This window comes from Pimephales promelas, chromosome 15, assembly GCF_988280905.1.
Source record: "Pimephales promelas chromosome 15, fPimPro1.hap1.1, whole genome shotgun sequence".
Taxonomy (NCBI): Eukaryota; Metazoa; Chordata; class Actinopteri; order Cypriniformes; family Leuciscidae; genus Pimephales; species Pimephales promelas.
The window spans coordinates 94,273-114,635 of NC_142783.1; the positions used below are offsets into that span (position 1 = coordinate 94,273).

A 20,363-nucleotide genomic window follows, 5' to 3' on the forward strand; every position below is an offset into this window, starting at 1 on the left:
CTCGCGCTGATCACCGGTGATCGGTTCTGTGCAGATTTTGCTCATCTCAAACAAGCCTGTTCTTTTTCTGCCTTGTGCTTTCTCTGTCATATGCTTTCTCGGCCAGGATTTATATGAAAGGTAGGGGGGAACTTTCTTAAAGGTGCCCTCTGTAAAAATTGAGGTTAAAATATCCAAATGTATTTAAATGTATGTACATAGATGTATTTAAACCTGATGTCAGTAGTGTGGAAAATACAGCCCACTACTACATTTCAGTTCAGGGAAGAGTTAAAAAAAATGATTGGTCGATATCATGCATGAGGAATACATTTTGGTAAGTTGTAGCCTACTGTATCTTTCAACAGAGTTAATGTTCTTTTACCATTAGCTACTAGAGATGATCGGTTTACGTGTGCTAGGGATCTGTGGTGTAACATTTACAAGCGCCAAAAAAGTGTATTTATTGTTTTAATTGCGTTATAAAATTGACAGAATCTGAGAGCTGAGATTTTTTTATATCATAACTAACCCTGCTCTGTTTAGTCTGTCGGTCTCCGTGTCCTTTTCTGTGCATGACAAAATTGATGTGTGGCGTGAGAGTGTGTGAAAAGTGTCAATTGTGTGTCTCACGGTGTATTCGTGAGAGTTCAGCTCTAAAAGGCGCTAGCTTGGTCCACATCAGGGAATGCTGTCTGTAAAATTAATTCAAACTAATGATAAAAATGTAATATGAACAAAACGAATACCATAAAACTAGAAATAATAGCCCGGGCTTTAATTTTCCCATATTGTCGAAATGCACCGGCTTGTCTATGAGACGGCCTTTGTAATTTAGTATTGAGATGTTGTTCATTGAGTCTCTAATCTCTAAAAATCTGCAAATGCTCCACATGAAACTGCGGTCTTCCAACCTTTTACTATCGTGTCAAATGATTTGATTAATATGCGCAAGGGAGAGAGAGCAAAACAGCGCTCGCTTCGTGTTGTTTGAAGACATGAGAGTGTGCACGGCCGCGGAGGTATACTGCCCCCATCTGGTATGGAATATGGTGTATGATTTGATTTTTGATGCCAGAGGGCACCTTTAATACTTACTTCTTAATAAATTTGAGAAAAGCAATATATATATATTGATGATTTGCCAGTTCCATTTGTTTATTGCTTGTGAAGTTCCACATTTGTGAATCAGTTTAGATAAAAGCATATGATCAGTCCATACATGTAATTTGTTTTGTTTTTTTAGCGAATAACTGATAATTTTGTTATTGATTTCCACTGTATTAAGTTTCCAAACCTTTCTAACTGTCCAACAAAAAATGAAGTTGGACATAATATTTCGTTATATGCACACACATAAATGTTTAGGACAGGGGTGGGGACATGCGAGTTGCGGTTGTTGGGTGGCGTAGTGGTCTATGGGTAGTGGCCAGGTGTCAGAAGTGGCCTCGGTCCAGGCTCTGGACTTCCTTTATCCCTAACCCTCACCCTTGATAAGTGACCCCGCTGCCCTCGCTCTAACCCTAACATCTAGAGCCCTGGGAAGGATAACCCTAGTATTTATAACCCTACATTGGTGAACCCTGCTTAAAATAGCCCTGATTTTTATAAACCCTATGCTTATAATACAAACCGCTCGTTTCGTGTCTTAGGCCATCAATGTGTACTTACATTTACGAGTCATTAAATCATGTTTAATTTTGACTTCTCTGTGCATGCTCTTTGATGTGGACCCCCATACCTGCATTATCCCTTTCACACGTAAGTTTGAAATATTCTAACTGACCCCCCAGCGTGAGTTTTTCAAGGCGACCGTTATTTAGAACTTGCCACTTTAATGTTTCCACGGTGACGTGTCATTGCTTGTCACGCGACACAGCACAAGTACAACATAGCGCGGAATGAATGATAATCTGCTTTTATGTCATTCTTTTTTTATTAAAAATATTCAAAAATGTATTAGCTATATCATGAAACACTGATATTCCGATTTTCAAATATGTGCAAGTGGATGGGTTTTGTTTAGACATCTTTATAACGATCGCGTTATTTGAGCTGTATGCACTTTTATAATGATGATTTATATGACGATTTATAACGTCAATTCCTTCACTTCTCACAAAATACATGATAGTAAGTGGCTGGTGAACTGGGAGAAGAATAGGGTCAAATGATAAGCTACTTACACAATGTGTATCTGATATGAATAAAACGTGTCGTCTTATTATAATTGAAAGGATTATTATTGCTGCTTCCATAGACATCTGTGTGTATTTTACTAACTCAAAATCATTGTTTTGCTAGTACATATGTGTATTTAAATGTCTGAAACCTAAAATAAAAATTTTGTGGTTGAAAACACTCAATAGTTGTGATATATGACAGCACTGAGTGCGTCTATCTCTGGCTGAGTGCCAGCCAATGCGCGAGAGCAAGTTTGAATTTAGCAGTTGCTGACGTGATGCACCGAACGTTCTAATCACACCGGTGTGATCGTACGCTCCAGGGACCAGCCAAGACTGATCACACCGGTGAGATCGTACGCGTGAAAGGGTTATATGACTGACAGACAACAATGGTTTGACCGAAAAATGTCAAAATTTAAAATACTGTGAAAACAGACACATACATCTTGGATGCCCTTGAGGTAAGCTAAAACATATGAAAAATTAATTTCAAAGTGAACTATCCCTTTAACAGGTTAAATATGCTGTTTGTGTCTTTAGAGTTTGTGCGATGCTTTACTGAAATACAAATCATTTTGTCAGATTAAAACAGAAGTAAGTTTAATGAAGTACACTTTCATTGCTTTTCTTGCTGAACAATGCGTATGATTTTTTTTTATTTGAGTTACACAAAGATACAGTGCATAAAAAATTAATAGGTTTAACATATTGTTATCCATTATTGTCCCTCATATATATATATATATATATATATATATATATAAAATTCTGAAAATAAATTACATTACATTCATCACAATTTGAGATCCTGTCTGTCCAGCAATACAGGCGCAAGAAAAGAATAAATAGTATGTTGTGATTATAACATCTCTAAGATATATTTATTATAGAAAGATAAATCTGAATTTAAAGTATTCCATTGTCACAATTTGGATTAGTAATATAACTAATTCGTGCTAGTAATATTTCCTGATGTATTTCTCTTATTGAAACAAGTCTCTAGTTCTCTAGAAAAGGCTGTTTCGAGTGGTGTATTGTACATTGTATGACTGTCTTCTGTGCCAACGTCGTCTTAATCCTGTGAAGCATCCACAGAGCAAACACTAAAGACAGAGAGAGAGAGCTTTGTTAGACTAGAATTGAACTTATAGAAACTTTTATAGGTTTCAGGTAAATTAGTATTAAACCTATATAAATACTTACACAAAGGAAAATCCAGCACGGTACAAGTATGATGGTAATAGAACAAGGGACGATTATGGCTACAATCCATTCTACACTAGTGCTGTTGTTTATGATTGAAGTGCTCAGCACTGTGGGGAACAAAGTGGTTGTTTTTGCAGCAGGTGTAGTTGTGGTAATAGTCTCTGTAGATGAGAATGTGTAAAATAATTAAAATAAGACAAACCCATCCAGCTCAAAGAATTATGAAAATATGAATATTAACATTTTTATGCAGAAGCACATACCCATATTAACCCCAAGAAGTGCATTGAGAAAGGCACTGGGTTTCGTGATATCACTTTCTGAGAAAACATACTGTACACTAGCCTCAATAGTGGTGGAATTTCCCCTGGGGAGAAATTAAAATGTACATTGACATAAGTAAATGTAACCCCTCCACCCGGGTCCTACTCGCCCCGCTCCCAGCGAGCCTCAAACCCGGGTCTCCGGCATGAGAGTCTGGCGCTCTAACAAGGAGGCTAAAGACTGCAGTCCCTAGCGTCTGTCGCTAGAGCACCTATTGAGATCAGAGGAGTGAGGTTTACTTGCACAGCAACTACTAGCTGGCCTCCGTTACACTCGCCCTCCTAAACCTCACTCTCATCCGGGTCACGGCACCAATGTAACCCCTCCACCCGGGTCCTACTCGCTCCGCTCCCAGCGGGCCTCTAACCCGGGTCTCCGGCATGAGAGTCTGGTGCTCTAACAAGAAGGGTAAAGACTGCAGCCCCTAGCGTCTGTCGCTAGAGCACCCATTGAGATCAGAGGAGTGAGGTTTACTTGCACAGCAACTACTAGCTGGCCTCCGTTGCATAAACACTTTAAAAAGATCACATAGTGCTTCTAATTTTACATCCAATCAAACCAATTTCAAAGCAGATTTCTTAGTCTAAATCTTACGTGAAACTGGTGCCATTGAACAGAAATGGAGAGGCTGTGGGCTCTGTTAGGATCTGGTTCAGCTAAACAGGTCAGCAAGATAAACAAATTAATTGGTGCGGTAATAGTTAAAGTTGATGGTGGATGTTGAAATCAAAGCTGAATAAAAATAAGCATATTTTAAATAAAAATCAAACTCACCAGTTTATTTATAGAGTCCTGGATTAACTGATATGTGCTATTCCTGAGTTCAAGTTTCTCTGACATGGAAACATTGTTGATTTGAAATCCAAAATTCAGGGCATATGAGGTATTAGAAATTTCTTAAAAAGAAAAATCATATAATACAAATTAGCTAATACTATAAGCACACAACTTTTTACTGTAATACGGAAATTTGTTTACTGGCTAATGAAGAAAACTCACTTGTATAAGTAACATTCACAAAGCTCACAGGGGTACTTAGATCTTGTTTGATTCTGAGACGTGAATCCAGAAGAGAGTTAGCTAACTTTATTATTTTACCCTCACTTGGTATAGGGCCCAGAGTGATAAATATGAGTCGAATGTAAATAGTCACCCTCCCAATCCTGGAAAAGAAGATAAATGAGAACAATGGTGGGTAAGTAAGAGAATGAATCAGATAGGTTTTGCACCTTTTGCACACAAACACACACACACACACACACACACACACACACACACACACACACACACACACACACACACACACACACACACACACACAAATGTATTCATTGCCCTTACACATTTGGTGTTTGTTCAGGTTTCAGAGATATCTTGTCAGTCACTGTTAGGGTTGAAGTTGTAGTGAATCGGGTTATTGCTGCCTGAGTGACATTTGATGGTATAGTTCCTGATATGGAGGTTTGAGTGTGTGGCTTTATTGATGTAACATTGGCAGTTGCTGGTGACGTAGACATGGTTTTAGTTGTTATTTGTTTTGTTTCAGCCATAGTTGAGGTTGTTGGATGAATTGTAGTGTTTGGTTCTGTTGTTGAGACCGTCACAAATTTTGTAGTGGTAGCTGTGGGACCTGTAGTTGTGCTTTTACCTTCATACATTGTTGTTGTTTTTAGATGAGTTTTAGTGCTTGTTTCTTTAGTTGAAAATGTTTTAGGGTTTGTTGTGGTTGTGGAAGCCATTGTGCTTATGGAAGCTGAGGTTGTTGTTATCTCTCCCATATTAGTTGTGATTTCAGGCATAGTTGAGGTTCCTACATCAGTTGTCGATGTTGGTTCTACAGTGAAGGATGTTGGAGGGGTACTTGTGGATGCCAAAGTTGTTGTTGTGTCAGAAATTGTTGTTGTTCCAGCATCAGTTGTCGACGTTGTTGTTACGGCTTTGAATGTAGGAGGGTTGCTTGTAGATGCCAAAGTTGTAGATGTTGTTTCACCAACAGTTGTTGTTGTTTCAGACATAGTTGTTGTTCCAGCATCAGTTGTCGACTTTGGTGCTACAGTTGAGGATGTTGGGGGGTTACTTGAGGATGCCAAAGTTGTTGTTGTTGTGTCAGAAATTGTTGTTGTTCCAGCATCAGTTGTCGACGTTGTTGTTACGGCTTTGGATGTTGGAGGGTTACTTGTAGATGCCAAAGTTGTTGATGTTGTGTCAGAAATTGTTGTTGTTCCAGCATCAGTTGTCGACGTTGTTGTTACGGCTTTGGATGTTGGAGGGTTACTTGTAGATGCCAAAGTTGTTGATGTTGTTTCACTAACAGTTGTTGTTGTGTCAGACATAGTTGTTGTTCCAGCATCAGTTGTCGACTTTGGTGCTACAGTTGAGGATGTTGGGGGGTTACTTGAGGATGCCAAAGTTGTTGTTGTTGTGTCAGAAATTGTTGTTGTTCCAGCATCAGTTGTCGACGTTGTTGTTACGGCTTTGGATGTTGGAGGGTTACTTGTAGATGCCAAAGTTGTTGATGTTGTGTCAGAAATTGTTGTTGTTCCAGCATCAGTTGTCGACGTTGTTGTTACGGCTTTGGATGTTGGAGGGTTACTTGTAGATGCCAAAGTTGTTGATGTTGTTTCACTAACAGTTGTTGTTGTGTCAGACATAGTTGTTGTTCCAGCATCAGTTGTCGACTTTGGTGCTACAGTTGAGGATGTTGGGGGGTTACTTGAGGATGCCAAAGTTGTTGTGTCAAAAATTGTTGTTGTTCCAGCATCAGTTGTCGACGTTGTTGTTACGGCTTTGGATGTTGGAGGGTTACTTGTAGATGCCAAAGTTGTTGATGTTGTTTCACCAATAGTTGATGTTGTGTCAGACATAGTTTTTGTTCCAGCATCAGTTGTCGACTTTGGTGCTACAGTTGAGGATGTTGGAGGGTTACTTGTGGATGCCAAAGTTGTTGATGTTGTGTCAGAAATTGTTGTTGTTCCAGCATCAGTTGTCGACGTTGTTGTTACGGCTTTGGATGTTGGAGGGTTACTTGTGGATGCCAAAGTTGTTGATGTTGTTTCACCAACACTTGTTGTTGTGTCAGACATAGTTGTTGTTCCAGCATCAGTTGTCAAAGTTGGTGCTACAGTTGAGGATGTTAGAGGGTTACTTGTGGATGCCAAAGTTGTTGATGTTGTTGTTGTTTCACCAACAGTTGTTGTTGTGTCAGACATAGTTGTTGTTCCTGCATCAGTTGTCAATGTTGCTGCTACAGATGAGGATGTTGGAGGGTTATTTGTGGATGCCAAAGTTGTTGATGTTGTTTCACGAACAGTTGTTGTTGTGTCAGACATAGTTGTTGTTCCAGCATCAGTTGTCGACTTTGGTGCTACAATTGAGGATGTTGGGGGGTTACTTGTGGATGCCAAAGTTGTTGTGTCAAAAATTGTTGTTGTTCCAGCATCAGTTGTCGACGTTGTTGTTACGGCTTTGGATGTTGGAGGGTTACTTGTAGATGCCAAAGTTGTTGATGTTGTTTCACCAACAGTTGTTGTGGTGTCAGACATAGTTGTTGTTCCAGCATCAGTTGTCAAAGTTGGTGCTACAGTTGAGGATGTTCGGGGGTTACTTGTGGATTCCAAAATTGTTGTTGTGTCAGAAATTGTTGTTGTTCGAGCATTAGTTGTCAATGTTGGTGCTACAGATGAGGATGTTAGAGTGTTACTTGTGGATGCCAAAGTTGTTGTTGTGTCAGACATTGTTGTTGTTCCAGCATCAGTTGTCGACGTTGTTGTTACAGCTTTGGATGTTGGGGGGTTACTTGTAGATGCCAAAGTTGTTGATGTTGTTTCACCAACAGTTGTTGTGTCAGACATAGTTGTTGTTCCAGCATCAGTTGTCGATGTTGGTGCTACAGATGAGGATGTTGGAGGGTTACTTGTGGATGCCAAAGTTGTTGATGTTGTTTCAGACATAGTTGTTGTTCCAGCATCAGTTGTCGATGTTGGTGCTACAGATGAGGATGTTGGACGGTTACTTGTGGATGCCAAAGTTGTTGATGTTGTTTCACCAACAGTTGTTGTGTCAGACATAGTTGTTGTTCCAGCATCAGTTGTAGACTTTGGTGCTACAGTTGTGGATGTTGGAGGGTTACTTGTGGATGCCAAAGTTGTTGTTGTTGTTTCAGACATAGTTGTTGTTCCAGCATCAGTTGTCGATGTTGGTGCTACAGATGAGGATGTTGGAGGGTTACTTGTGGATGCCAAAGTTGTTGATGTTGTTTCACCAACAGTTGTTGTGTCAGACATAGTTGTTGTTCCAGCATCAGTTGTAGACTTTGGTGCTACAGTTGTGGATGTTGGAGGGTTACTTGTGGATGCCAAAGTTGTTGTTGTTGTTTCACCAACAGTTGTTGTTGTGTCAGACATAGTTGTTGTTCCAGCATCAGTTGTCGATGTTGGTTCTACAGATGAGGATGTTGGAGGGTTACTTGTGGAAGTCAAAGTTGTTGATGTTGTTTCACCAACAGTTGTTGTTGTGTCAGACATAGTTGTTGTTCCAGCATCAGTTGTCAAAGTTGGTGCTACAGTTGTGGATGTTGGAGGGTTACTTGTGGATGCCAAAGTTGTCGTTGTGTCAGAAATTGTTGTTGTTCCAGCATCAGTTGTCGACTTTGGTGCTAAAGTTGAGGATGTTGGAGGGTTACTTGTGGATGCCAAAGTTGTTGATGTTGTTTCACCAACAGTTGTTGTTGTGTCAGAAATTGTTTTTGTTCCAGCATCAGTTGTCGACGTTGTTGTTCCGGCTTTGGATGTTGGAGGGTTACTTGTGGATGCCAAAGTTGTTGATGTTGTGTCAGAAATTGTTGTTGTTCCAGCATCAGTTGTCGACGTTGTTGTTACGGCTTTGGATGTTGGAGGGTTACTTGTAGATGCCAAAGTTGTTGATGTTGTTTCACCAACAGTTGTTGTTGTGTCAGACATAGTTGTTGTTCCAGCATCAGTTGTCGACTTTGGTGCTAAAGTTGAGGATGTTGGAGGGTTACTTGTGGATGCCAAAGTTGTTGTGTCAAAAATTGTTGTTGTTCCAGCATCAGTTGTCGACGTTGTTGTTAAGGCTTTGGATGTTGGATGGTTACTTGTAGATGCCAAAGTTGTTGATGTTGTTTCACCAATAGTTGTTGTTGTGTCAGACATAGTTGTTGTTCCAGCATCAGTTGTCGACTTTGGTGCTAAAGTTGAGGATGTTGGGGGGTTACTTGTGGATGCCAAAGTTGTTGATGTTGTTTCACCAATAGTTGTTGTTGTTGTGTCAGACATAGTTGTTGTTCCAGCATCAGTTGTTGACGTTGTTGTTACGGCTTTGGATGTTGGAGGGTTACTTGTAGATGCCAAAGTTGTTGATGTTGTTTCACCAATAGTTGTTGTTGTGTCAGACATAGTTGTTGTTCCAGCATCAGTTGTCGACTTTGGTGATACAGTTGAGGATGTTGGGGGGTTACTTGAGGATGCCAAAGTTGTTGTGTCAAAAATTGTTGTTGTTTCAGCATCAGTTGTCGACGTTGTTGTTACGGCTTTGGATGTTGGATGGTTACTTGTAGATGACAAAGTTGTTGATGTTGTTTCACCCATAGTTGTTGTTTTGTCAGACATAGTTGTTGTTCCAGCATCAGTTGTCGACTTTGGCGATACAGTTGTGGATGTTGGAGGGTTACTTGTGGATGCCAAAGTTGTTGTTGTGTCAGAAATTGTTGTTGTTCCAGCATCATTTGTCGACGTTGTTGTTATGGCTTTGGATGTTGGATGGTTACTTGTGGATGCCAAAGTTGTTGATGTTGTTTCACCAATAGTTGTTGTTGTGTCAGACATAGTTGTTGTTCCAGCATCAGTTGTCGACTTTGGTGCTACAGTTGAGGATGTTGGGGGGTTACTTGAGGATGCCAAAGTTGTTGTGTCAAAAATTGTTGTTGTTCCAGCATCAGTTGTCGACGTTGTTGTTACGGCTTTGGATGTTGGATGGTTACTTGTAGATGCCAAAGTTGTTGATGTTGTTTCACCAATAGTTGTTGTTGTGTCAGACATAGTTGTTGTTCCAGCATCAGTTGTCGACTTTGGTGCAAAAGTTGAGGATGTTGGAGGGTTACTTGTAGATGCCAAAGTTGTTGATGTTGTTTCACCAACACTTGTTGTTGTGTCAGACATAGTTGTTGTTCCAGCATCAGTTGTCAAAGTTGGTGCTACAGTTGAGGATGTTAGAGGGTTTCTTGTGGATGCCAAACTTGTTGTTGTGTCAGAAATTATTGTTGTTCCAGCATCAGTTGTCGACTTTGGTACTACAGTTGAGGATGTTGGGGGGTTACTTGTGGATGCCAAAGTTGTTGTTGTGTCAGAAATTATTGTTGTTCCAGCTTCAGTTGTCGACTTTGGTACTACAGTTGAGGATGTTGGAGGGTTACTTGTGGATGCCAAAGTTGTTGATGTTGTTTCACCAACAGTTGTTGTTATGTCAGACATAGTTGTTGTTCCAGCATCAGTTGTCGACTTTGGTGCTACAGTTGAGGATGTTGGGGGGTTACTTGTGGATGCCAAAGTTGTTGATGTTGTTTCACCAACAGTTGTTGTTATGTCAGACATAGTTGTTGTTCCAGCATCAGTTGTCGACTTTGGTACTACAGTTGAGGATGTTGGGGGGTTACTTGTAGATGCCAAAGTTGTTGATGTTGTTTCACCAACAGTTGTTGTGGTGTCAGACATAGTTGTTGTTCCAGCATCAGTTGTCGACTTTGGTGCTACAGTTGAGGATGTTGGGGGGTTACTTGTGGATGCCAAAGTTGTTGATGTTGTTTCACCAACAGTTGTTGTTATGTCAGACATAGTTGTTGTTCCAGCATCAGTTGTCGACTCTGGTGCTACAGTTGAGGTTGTTGGGGGGTTAATTGTGGATGCCAAAGTTGTTGTTGTTGTTGTTGTTTCACCAACAGTTGTTGTTGTGTCAGACATAGTTGTTGTTCCAGCATCAGTTGTCGATGTTGGTTCTGCAGATGAGGATGCTGGACGGTTACTTGTGGATGCCAAAGTTGTTGATGTTGTTTCACCAACAGTTGTTGTTGTGTCAGACATAGTTGTTGTTCCAGCATCAGTTGTCGACTTTGGTGCTAAAGTTGAGGATGTTGGGGGGTTACTTGTAGATGCCAAAGATGTTGATGTTGTTTCACCAACAGTTGTTGTTGTGTCAGACATAGTTGTTGTTCCAGCATCAGTCGTCAATGTTGGTGCTACAGATGAGGATGTTGGAGGGTGACTTGTGGATGCCAAAGTTGTTGATGTTGTTTCACCAACAGTTGTTGTTGTGTCAGACATAGTTGTTGTTCCAGCATCAGTTGTCGACTTTGGTGCTAGAGTTGAGGGTGTTGGGGGGTTACTTGTGGATGCCAAAGTTGTTGTTGTGTCAGAAATTGTTGTTGTTCCAGCATCAGTTGTCGACACTGTTGTTACGGCTTTGGATGTTGGATGGTTACTTGTAGATGCCAAAGTTGTTGATGTTGTTTCACCAATAGTTGTTGTTGTTTCAGACATAGTTGTTGTTCCAGCATCAGTTGTCGACTTTGTTGCTAAAGTTGAGGATGTTGGAGGGTTACTTGTGGATGCCAAAGTTGTTGATGTTGTTTCACCAACAGTTGTTGTTGTGTCAGACATAGTTGTTGTTCCAGCATCAGTTGTCGACTTTGGTGCTAGAGTTGAGGGTGTTGGGGGGTTACTTGTGGATGCCAAAGTTGTTGTTGTGTCAGAAATTGTTGTTGTTCCAGCATCAGTTGTCGACACTGTTGTTACGGCTTTGGATGTTGGAGGGTTACTTTGTGATGCCAAAGTTGTAGATGTTGTTTCACCAACAGTTGTTGTTGTTTCAGACATAGTTGTTGTTCCAGCATCAGTTGTCGACTTTGTTGCTGCAGTTGAGGATGTTGGGGGGTTACTTGTGGATGCCAAAGTTGTTGTTGTGTCAGAAATTATTGTTGTTCCAGCATCAGTTGTCGACTTTGGTGCTACAGTTGAGGATGTTGGGGGGTTACTTGTGGATGCCAAAGTTGTTGATGTTGTTGTTGTTTCACCAACAGTTGTTGTTGTGTCAGACATAGTTGTTGTTCCAGCATCAGTTGTCGACGTTGTTGTTACGGCTTTGGATGTTGGATGGTTACTTGTAGATGCCAAAGTTGTTGATGTTGTTTCACCAACAGTTGTTGTTGTTTCAGACATAGTTGTTGTTCCAGCATCAGTTGTCGACTTTGGTGCTACAGTTGAGGATGTTGGAGGGTTACTTGTGGATGCCAAAGTTGTTGCTGTTTTGTCAGAAATTGTTGTTGTTCCAGCATCAGTTGTCGACTTTGGTGCTACAGTTGTGGATGTTGGAGGGTTACTTGTGGATGCCAAAGTTGTTGTTGTGTCATAAATTGTTGTTGTTCCAGCATCAGTTGTCGACACTGTTGTTACGGCTTTGGATGTTGGAGGGTTACTTTGTGATGCCAAAGTTGTAGCTGTTGTTTCACCAACAGTTGTTGTTGTTTCAGACATAGTTGTTGTTCCAGCATCAGTTGTCGACTTTGTTGCTGCAGTTGAGGATGTTGGGGGGTTACTTGTGGATGCCAAAGTTGTTGTTGTTGTTTCACCAACAGTTGTTGTTGTTTCAGACATAGTTGTTGTTCCAGCATCAGTTGTCGATGTTGGTGCTACAGGTGAGGATGTTCGACGGTTACTTGTGGATGCCAAAGTTGTTGTTCTTGTTTCACCAACAATTGTTGTTGTGTCAGACATAGTTGTTGTTCCAGCATCAGTTGTCGACGTTGTTGTTACGGCTTTGGATGTTGGGGGGTTACTTGTGGATGCCAAAGTTGTTGTTGTGTCAGAAATTGTTTTTGTTCCAGCATCAGTTGTCGACGTTGTTGTTCCGGCTTTGGATGTTGGATGGTTACTTGTAGATGCCAAAGTTGTTGATGTTGTTTCACCAACAGTTGTTGTTGTGTCAGACATAGTTGTTGTTCCAGCATCAGTTGTCGACTTTGGTGCTACAGTTGAGGATGTTGGGGGGTTACTTGTGGATGCCAAAGTTGTTGTTGTGTCAGAAATTGTTTTTGTTCCAGCATCAGTTGTCGACGTTGTTGTTCCGGCTTTGGATGTTGGAGGGTTACTTGTAGATGCCAAAGTTGTTGATGTTGTTTCACCAACAGTTGTTGTGTCAGACATAGTTGTTCCAGCATCAGTTGTCGACTTTGGTGCTACAGTTGTGGATGTTGGAGCGTTACTTGTGGATGCCAAAGTTGTCGTTGTGTCAGAAATTGTTGTTGTTCCAGCATCAGTTGTCGACTTTGGTGCTAAAGTTGAGGATGTTGGGGGGTTACTTGTGGATGCCAAAGTTGTTGATGTTGTTTCACCAACAGTTGTTGTTGTGTCAGACATAGTTGTTGTTCCAGCATCAGTTGTCGACGTTGTTGTTATGGCTTTGGATGTTGGAGGGTTACTTGTAGATGCCAAAGTTGTTGATGTTGTTTCACCAACAGTTGTTGTTGTGTCAGACATAGTTGTTGTTCCAGCATCAGTTGTCGACTTTGGCGATACAGTTGTGGATGTTGGAGGGTTACTTGTGGATGCCAAAGTTGTTGAAGTTGTTTCACCAACAGTTGTTGTTGTGTCAGACATAGTTGGTGTTCCAGCATCAGTTGTCGACTTTGGTGCTACAGTTGAGGATTTTGATGGGTTACTTGAGGATGCCAAAGTTGTTGTGTCAAAAATTGTTGTTGTTCCAGCATCAGTTGTCGACGTTGTTGTTACGGCTTTGGATGTTGGATGGTTACTTGTAGATGCCAAAGTTGTTGATGTTGTTTCACCAACAGTTGTTGTTGTGTCAGACATAGTTGTTGTTCCAGCATCAGTTGTCGACTTTGGTGCTAAAGATGAGGATGTTGGGGGGTTACTTGAGGATGCCAAAGTTGTTGTGTCAAAAATTGTTGTTTTTCCAGCATCAGTTGTCGACGTTGTTGTTACGGCTTTGGATGTTGGATGGTTACTTGTAGATGCCAAAGTTGTTGATGTTGTTTCACAAATAGTTGTTGTTGTTTCAGACATAGTTGTTGTTCCAGCATCAGTTGTCGACTTTGGTGCTAAAGTTGAGGATGTTGGGGGGTTACTTGTGGATGCCAAAGTTGTTGATGTTGTTTCACCAACAGTTGTTGTTGTGTCAGACATAGTTGTTGTTCCAGCATCAGTCGTCAATGTTGGTGCTACAGATGAGGATGTTGGAGGGTTACTTGTGGATGCCAAAGTTGTTGATGTTGTTTCACCAACAGTTGTTGTTGTGTCAGACATAGTTGTTGTTCCAGCATCAGTTGTGGACTTTGGTGCTACAGTTGAGGATGTTGGAAGGTTACTTGTGGATGCCAAAGTTGTTGTTGTGTCATAAATTGTTGTTGTTCCAGCATCAGTTGTCGACTTTGGTGCTACAGTTGAGGATGTTTGGGGGTTACTTGTGGATGCCAAAGTTGTTGTTGTTTTTTCACCAACAGTTGTTGTTGTGTCAGACATAGTTGTTGTTCCAGCATCAGTTGTCGACTTTGGTGCTACAGTTGAGGATGTTGGGGGGTTACTTGAGGATGCCAAAGTTGTTGATGTTGTTTCACCAACAGTTGTTGTGTCAGACATAGTTGTTCCAGCATCAGTTGTCGACTTTGGTGCTACAGTTGTGGATGTTGGAGCGTTACTTGTGGATGCCAAAGTTGTCGTTGTGTCAGAAATTGTTGTTGTTCCAGCATCAGTTGTCGACTTTGGTGCTAAAGTTGAGGATGTTGGGGGGTTACTTGTGGATGCCAAAGTTGTCGTTGTGTCAGAAATTGTTGTTGTTCCAGCATCAGTTGTCGACTTTGGTGCTAAAGTTGAGGATGTTGGGGGGTTACTTGTGGATGCCAAAGTTGTTGATGTTGTTTCACCAACAGTTGTTGTTGTGTCAGACATAGTTGTTGTTCCAGCATCAGTTGTCGACGTTGTTGTTATGGCTTTGGATGTTGGAGGGTTACTTGTAGATGCCAAAGTTGTTGATGTTGTTTCACCAACAGTTGTTGTTGTGTCAGACATAGTTGTTGTTCCAGCATCAGTTGTCGACTTTGGCGATACAGTTGTGGATGTTGGAGGGTTACTTGTGGATGCCAAAGTTGTTGTTGTGTCAGAAATTGTTGTTGTTCCAGCATCAGTTGTCGACGTTGTTGTTACGGCTTTGGATGTTGGAGGGTTACTTGTGGATGCCAAAGTTGTTGAAGTTGTTTCACCAACAGTTGTTGTTGTGTCAGACATAGTTGGTGTTCCAGCATCAGTTGTCGACTTTGGTGCTACAGTTGAGGATTTTGATGGGTTACTTGAGGATGCCAAAGTTGTTGTGTCAAAAATTGTTGTTGTTCCAGCATCAGTTGTCGACGTTGTTGTTACGGCTTTGGATGTTGGATGGTTACTTGTAGATGCCAAAGTTGTTGATGTTGTTTCACCAACAGTTGTTGTTGTGTCAGACATAGTTGTTGTTCCAGCATCAGTTGTCGACTTTGGTGCTAAAGATGAGGATGTTGGGGGGTTACTTGAGGATGCCAAAGTTGTTGTGTCAAAAATTGTTGTTTTTCCAGCATCAGTTGTCGACGTTGTTGTTACGGCTTTGGATGTTGGATGGTTACTTGTAGATGCCAAAGTTGTTGATGTTGTTTCACAAATAGTTGTTGTTGTTTCAGACATAGTTGTTGTTCCAGCATCAGTTGTCGACTTTGGTGCTAAAGTTGAGGATGTTGGGGGGTTACTTGTGGATGCCAAAGTTGTTGATGTTGTTTCACCAACAGTTGTTGTTGTGTCAGACATAGTTGTTGTTCCAGCATCAGTCGTCAATGTTGGTGCTACAGATGAGGATGTTGTAGGGTTACTTGTGGATGCCAAAGTTGTTGATGTTGTTTCACCAACAGTTGTTGTTGTGTCAGACATAGTTGTTGTTCCAGCATCAGTTGTCGACTTTGGTGCTACAGTTGAGGATGTTGGAAGGTTACTTGTGGATGCCAAAGTTGTTGTTGTGTCATAAATTGTTGTTGTTCCAGCATCAGTTGTCGACTTTGGTGCTACAGTTGAGGATGTTTGGGGGTTACTTGTGGATGCCAAAGTTGTTGTTGTTTTTTCACCAACAGTTGTTGTTGTGTCAGACATAGTTGTTGTTCCAGCATCAGTTGTCGACTTTGGTGCTACAGTTGAGGATGTTGGGGGGTTACTTGTGGATGCCAAAGTTGTTGATGTTGTTTCACCAACAGTTGTTGTGGTTTCAGACATAGTTGTTGTTCCAGCATCAGTTGTCGACATTGGTGCTACAGTTGAGGATGTTGGAGGGTTACTTGTGGATGCCAAAGTTGTTGATGTTGTTTCACCAACAGTTGTTGTTGTGTCAGACATAGTTGTTGTTCCAGCATCAGTTGTCGACTTTGGTGCTAAAGTTGAGGACGTTGGAGGGTTACTTGTGGATGCCAAAGTTGTTGATGTTGTTTCACCAACAGTTGTTGTTGTGTCAGACATAGTTGTTGTTCCAGCATCAGTTGTCGACGTTGTTGTTACGGCTTTGGATGTTGTAGGGTTACTTGTAGATGCCAAAGTTGTTGATGTTGTTTCACCAACAGTTGTTGTTGTGTCAGACATAGTTGTTGTTCCAGCATCAGTTGTCGACGTTGTTGTTACGGCTTTGGATGTTGTAGGGTTACTTGTAGATGCCAAAGTTGTTGATGTTAATTCACCAACAGTTGTTGTGTCAGACATAGTTGTTGTTCCAGAATCAGTTGTTGACTTTGGTGCTACAGTTGTGGATGTTGGAGGGTTACTTGTGGATGCCAAAGTTGTTGTTGTGTCAGAAATTGTTGTTCCAGCATCAGTTGTCGACTTTGGTGCTAAAGTTGAGGATGTTGGGGGGTTACTTGTGGATGCCAAAGTTGTTGATGTTGTTTCACCAACAGTTGTTGTTGTTTCAGACATAGTTGTTGTTCCAGCATCAGTTGTCGACTTTGGTGCTACAGTTGAGGATTTTGGAGGGTTACTTGTAGATGCCAAAGTTGTTGTTGTGTCAGAAATTGTTTTTGTTCCAGCATCAGTTGTTGACGTTGTTGTTACGGCTTTGGATGTTGGAGGGTCACTTGTGGATGCCAAAGTTGTTGATGTTGTTTTACCAACAGTTGTTGTTGTGTCAGACATAGTTGTTGTTCCAGCATCAGTTGTCGACTTTGGTGCTACAGTTGTGGATGTTGGAGGGTTACTTGTGGATGCCAAAGTTGTTGATGTTGTGTCAGAAATTGTTGTTGTTCCAGCATCAGTTTTCGACGTTGTTGTTACGGCTTTGGATGTTGGAGGGTTACTTGTAGATGCCAAAGTTGTTGATGTTGTTTCAGCAACAGTTGTTGTTGTGTCAGACATAGTTGTTGTTCCAGCATCAGTTGTCGACTTTGGTGCTAAAGTTGAGGATGTTGGGGGGTTACTTGTGGATGCCAAAGTTGTTGATGTTGTTTCACCAACAGTTGTTGTTGTGTCAGACCTAGTTTTTGTTCCAGCATCAGTTGTCGACTTTGGTGCTAGAGTTGAGGATGTTGGGGGGTTACTTGAGGATGCCAAAGTTGTTGTGTCAAAAATTGTTGTTGTTTCAGCATCAGTTGTCGACGTTGTTGTTACGGCTTTGGATGTTGGATGGTTACTTGTAGATGACAAAGTTGTTGATGTTGTTTCACCAATAGTTGTTGTTTTGTCAGACATAGTTGTTGTTCCAGCATCAGTTGTCGACTTTGGCGATACAGTTGTGGATGTTGGAGGGTTACTTGTGGATGCCAAAGTTGTTGTTGTGTCAGAAATTGTTGTTGTTCCAGCATCAGTTGTCGACGTTGTTGTTACGGCTTTGGATGTTGGAGGGTTACTTGTAGATGCCAAAGTTGTTGATGTTGTTTCACCAACAGTTGTTGTTGTGTCAGACATAGTTGTTGTTCCAGCATCAGTTGTCGACTTTGGTGCTACAGTTGAGGATGTTGGGGGGTTTCTTGAGGATGCCAAAGTTGTTGTGTCAAAAAATGTTGTTGTTCCAGCATCAGTTGTCGACGTTGTTGTTACGGCTTTGGATGTTGGATGGTTACTTGTAGATGCCAAAGTTGTTGATGTTGTTTCACCAATAGTTGTTGTTGTGTCAGACATAGTTGTTGTTCCAGCATCAGTTGTCAACTTTGGTGCTAAAGTTGAGGATGTTGGGGGGTTACTTGTGGATGCCAAAGTTGTTGATGTTGTTTCACCAACACTTGTTATTGTGTCAGACATAGTTGTTGTTCCAGCATCAGTTGTCGACTTTGGTGCTAAAGTTGAGGATGTTGGAGGGTTACTTGTGGATGCCAAAGTTGTTGATGTTGTTTCACCAACAGTTGTTGTTGTGTCAGACATAGTTATTGTTCCAGCATCAGTTGTCGACGTTGTTGTTAAGGCTTTGGATGTTGGATGGTTACTTGTAGATGCCAAAGTTGTTGATGTTGTTTCACCAACAGTTGTTGTTGTGTCAGACATAGTTGTTGTTCCAGCATCAGTTGTCGACGTTGTTGTTACGGCTTTGGATGTTGTAGGGTTACTTGTAGATGCCAAAGTTGTTGATGTTAATTCACCAACAGTTGTTGTGTCAGACATAGTTGTTGTTCCAGCATCAGTTGTCGACTCTGGTGCTACAGTTGTGGATGTTGGAGGGTTACTTGTGGATGCCAAAGTTGTTGTTGTGTCAGAAATTGTTGTTGTTCCAGCATCAGTTGTCGACTTTGGTGCTAAAGTTGAGGATGTTGGGGGGTTACTTGTGAATGCCAAAGTTGTTGATGTTGTTTCACCAACAGTTGTTGTTGTGTCAGACATAGTTGTTGTTCCAGCATCAGTTGTCGACGTTGTTGTTACGGCTTTGGATGTTGTAGGGTTACTTGTGGATGCCAAAGTTGTTGATGTTGTTTCACCAACAGTTGTTGTTGTGTCAGACATAGTTGTTTTTCCAGCATCAGTTGTCGACTTTGGTGCTAAAGTTGAGGATGTTGGGGGGTTACTTGTGGATGCCAAAGTTGTTGATGTTGTTTCACCAACAGTTGTTGTTGTGTCAGACATAGTTGTTGTTCCAGCATCAGTTGTCGACTTTGGTGCTACAGTTGAGGATGTTGGGGGGTTACTTGAGGATGCCAAAGTTGTTGTTGTTGTTGTTTCACCAACATTTGTTGTTGTGTCAGACATAGTTGTTGTTCCAGCATCAGTTGTCGACTTTGGTGCTACAGTTGAGGATGTTGGGGGGTTACTTGTGGATGCCAAAGTTGTTGTTGTTGTTGTTTCACCAACATTTGTTGTTGTGTCAGACATAGTTGTTGTTCCTGCATCAGTTGTCAATGTTGCTGCTACAGATGAGGATGTTGGAGGGTTACTTGTGGATGCCAAAGTTGTTGTTGTGTCATAAATTGTTGTTTTTCCAGCATCAGTTGTCGACTTTGGTGCTAAAGTTGAGGATGTTGGGGGGTTACTTTGTGATGCCAAAGTTGTAGATGTTGTTTCACCAACAGTTGTTGTTGTGTCAGACATAGTTGTTGTTCCAGCATCAGTTGTCGACTTTGGTGCTAAAGATGAGGATGTTGGGGGGTTACTTGAGGATGCCAAAGTTGTTGTGTCAAAAATTGTTGTTTTTCCAGCATCAGTTGTCGACGTTGTTGTTACGGCTTTGGATGTTGGATGGTTACTTGTAGATGCCAAAGTTGTTGATGTTGTTTCACAAATAGTTGTTGTTGTTTCAGACATAGTTGTTGTTCCAGCATCAGTTGTCGACTTTGGTGCTAAAGTTGAGGATGTTGGGGGGTTACTTGTGGATGCCAAAGTTGTTGATGTTGTTTCACCAACAGTTGTTGTTGTGTCAGACATAGTTGTTGTTCCAGCATCAGTCGTCAATGTTGGTGCTACAGATGAGGATGTTGTAGGGTTACTTGTGGATGCCAAAGTTGTTGATGTTGTTTCACCAACAGTTGTTGTTGTGTCAGACATAGTTGTTGTTCCAGCATCAGTTGTCGACTTTGGTGCTACAGTTGAGGATGTTGGAAGGTTACTTGTGGATGCCAAAGTTGTTGTTGTGTCATAAATTGTTGTTGTTCCAGCATCAGTTGTCGACTTTGGTGCTACAGTTGAGGATGTTTGGGGGTTACTTGTGGATGCCAAAGTTGTTGTTGTTTTTTCACCAACAGTTGTTGTTGTGTCAGACATAGTTGTTGTTCCAGCATCAGTTGTCGACTTTGGTGCTACAGTTGAGGATGTTGGGGGGTTACTTGTGGATGCCAAAGTTGTTGATGTTGTTTCACCAACAGTTGTTGTGGTTTCAGACATAGTTGTTGTTCCAGCATCAGTTGTCGACATTGGTGCTACAGTTGAGGATGTTGGAGGGTTACTTGTGGATGCCAAAGTTGTTGATGTTGTTTCACCAACAGTTGTTGTTGTGTCAGACATAGTTGTTGTTCCAGCATCAGTTGTCGACGTTGTTGTTACGGCTTTGGATGTTGTAGGGTTACTTGTAGATGCCAAAGTTGTTGATGTTGTTTCACCAACAGTTGTTGTTGTGTCAGACATAGTTGTTGTTCCAGCATCAGTTGTCGACGTTGTTGTTACGGCTTTG

At 41.3% G+C, this 20,363-nt stretch overlaps 1 protein-coding gene across 1 annotated transcript; it reads right to left on the bottom strand.

Annotated features, from left to right (window-relative positions):
• Positions 1–3,010: 3,010 nt before the first annotated feature.
• LOC148973428 (uncharacterized) lies at positions 3,011–20,197 on the bottom strand. Its single transcript, XM_089119969.1, has 27 exons — positions 20,043–20,197; positions 19,467–19,829; positions 18,672–19,031; positions 17,859–18,212; positions 15,837–16,442; positions 15,396–15,746; positions 15,196–15,299; positions 14,598–14,871; positions 13,872–14,075; positions 13,086–13,319; positions 11,750–12,002; positions 11,211–11,392; positions 10,163–11,108; positions 9,717–10,090; positions 8,497–8,735; positions 7,707–8,253; positions 7,479–7,598; positions 7,203–7,286; positions 6,744–7,106; positions 5,559–5,792; positions 5,037–5,165; positions 4,695–4,858; positions 4,470–4,591; positions 4,290–4,351; positions 3,635–3,738; positions 3,369–3,532; positions 3,011–3,268 (listed from the first exon to the last, which is right to left on the bottom strand). Exons 1-27 carry the CDS (start codon positions 20,195–20,197, stop codon positions 3,173–3,175), a joined length of 7,188 nt encoding a protein of 2,395 aa, XP_088976095.1. The 3' UTR covers positions 3,011–3,172.
• Between the last annotated feature and the right edge of the window lie 166 nt (positions 20,198–20,363).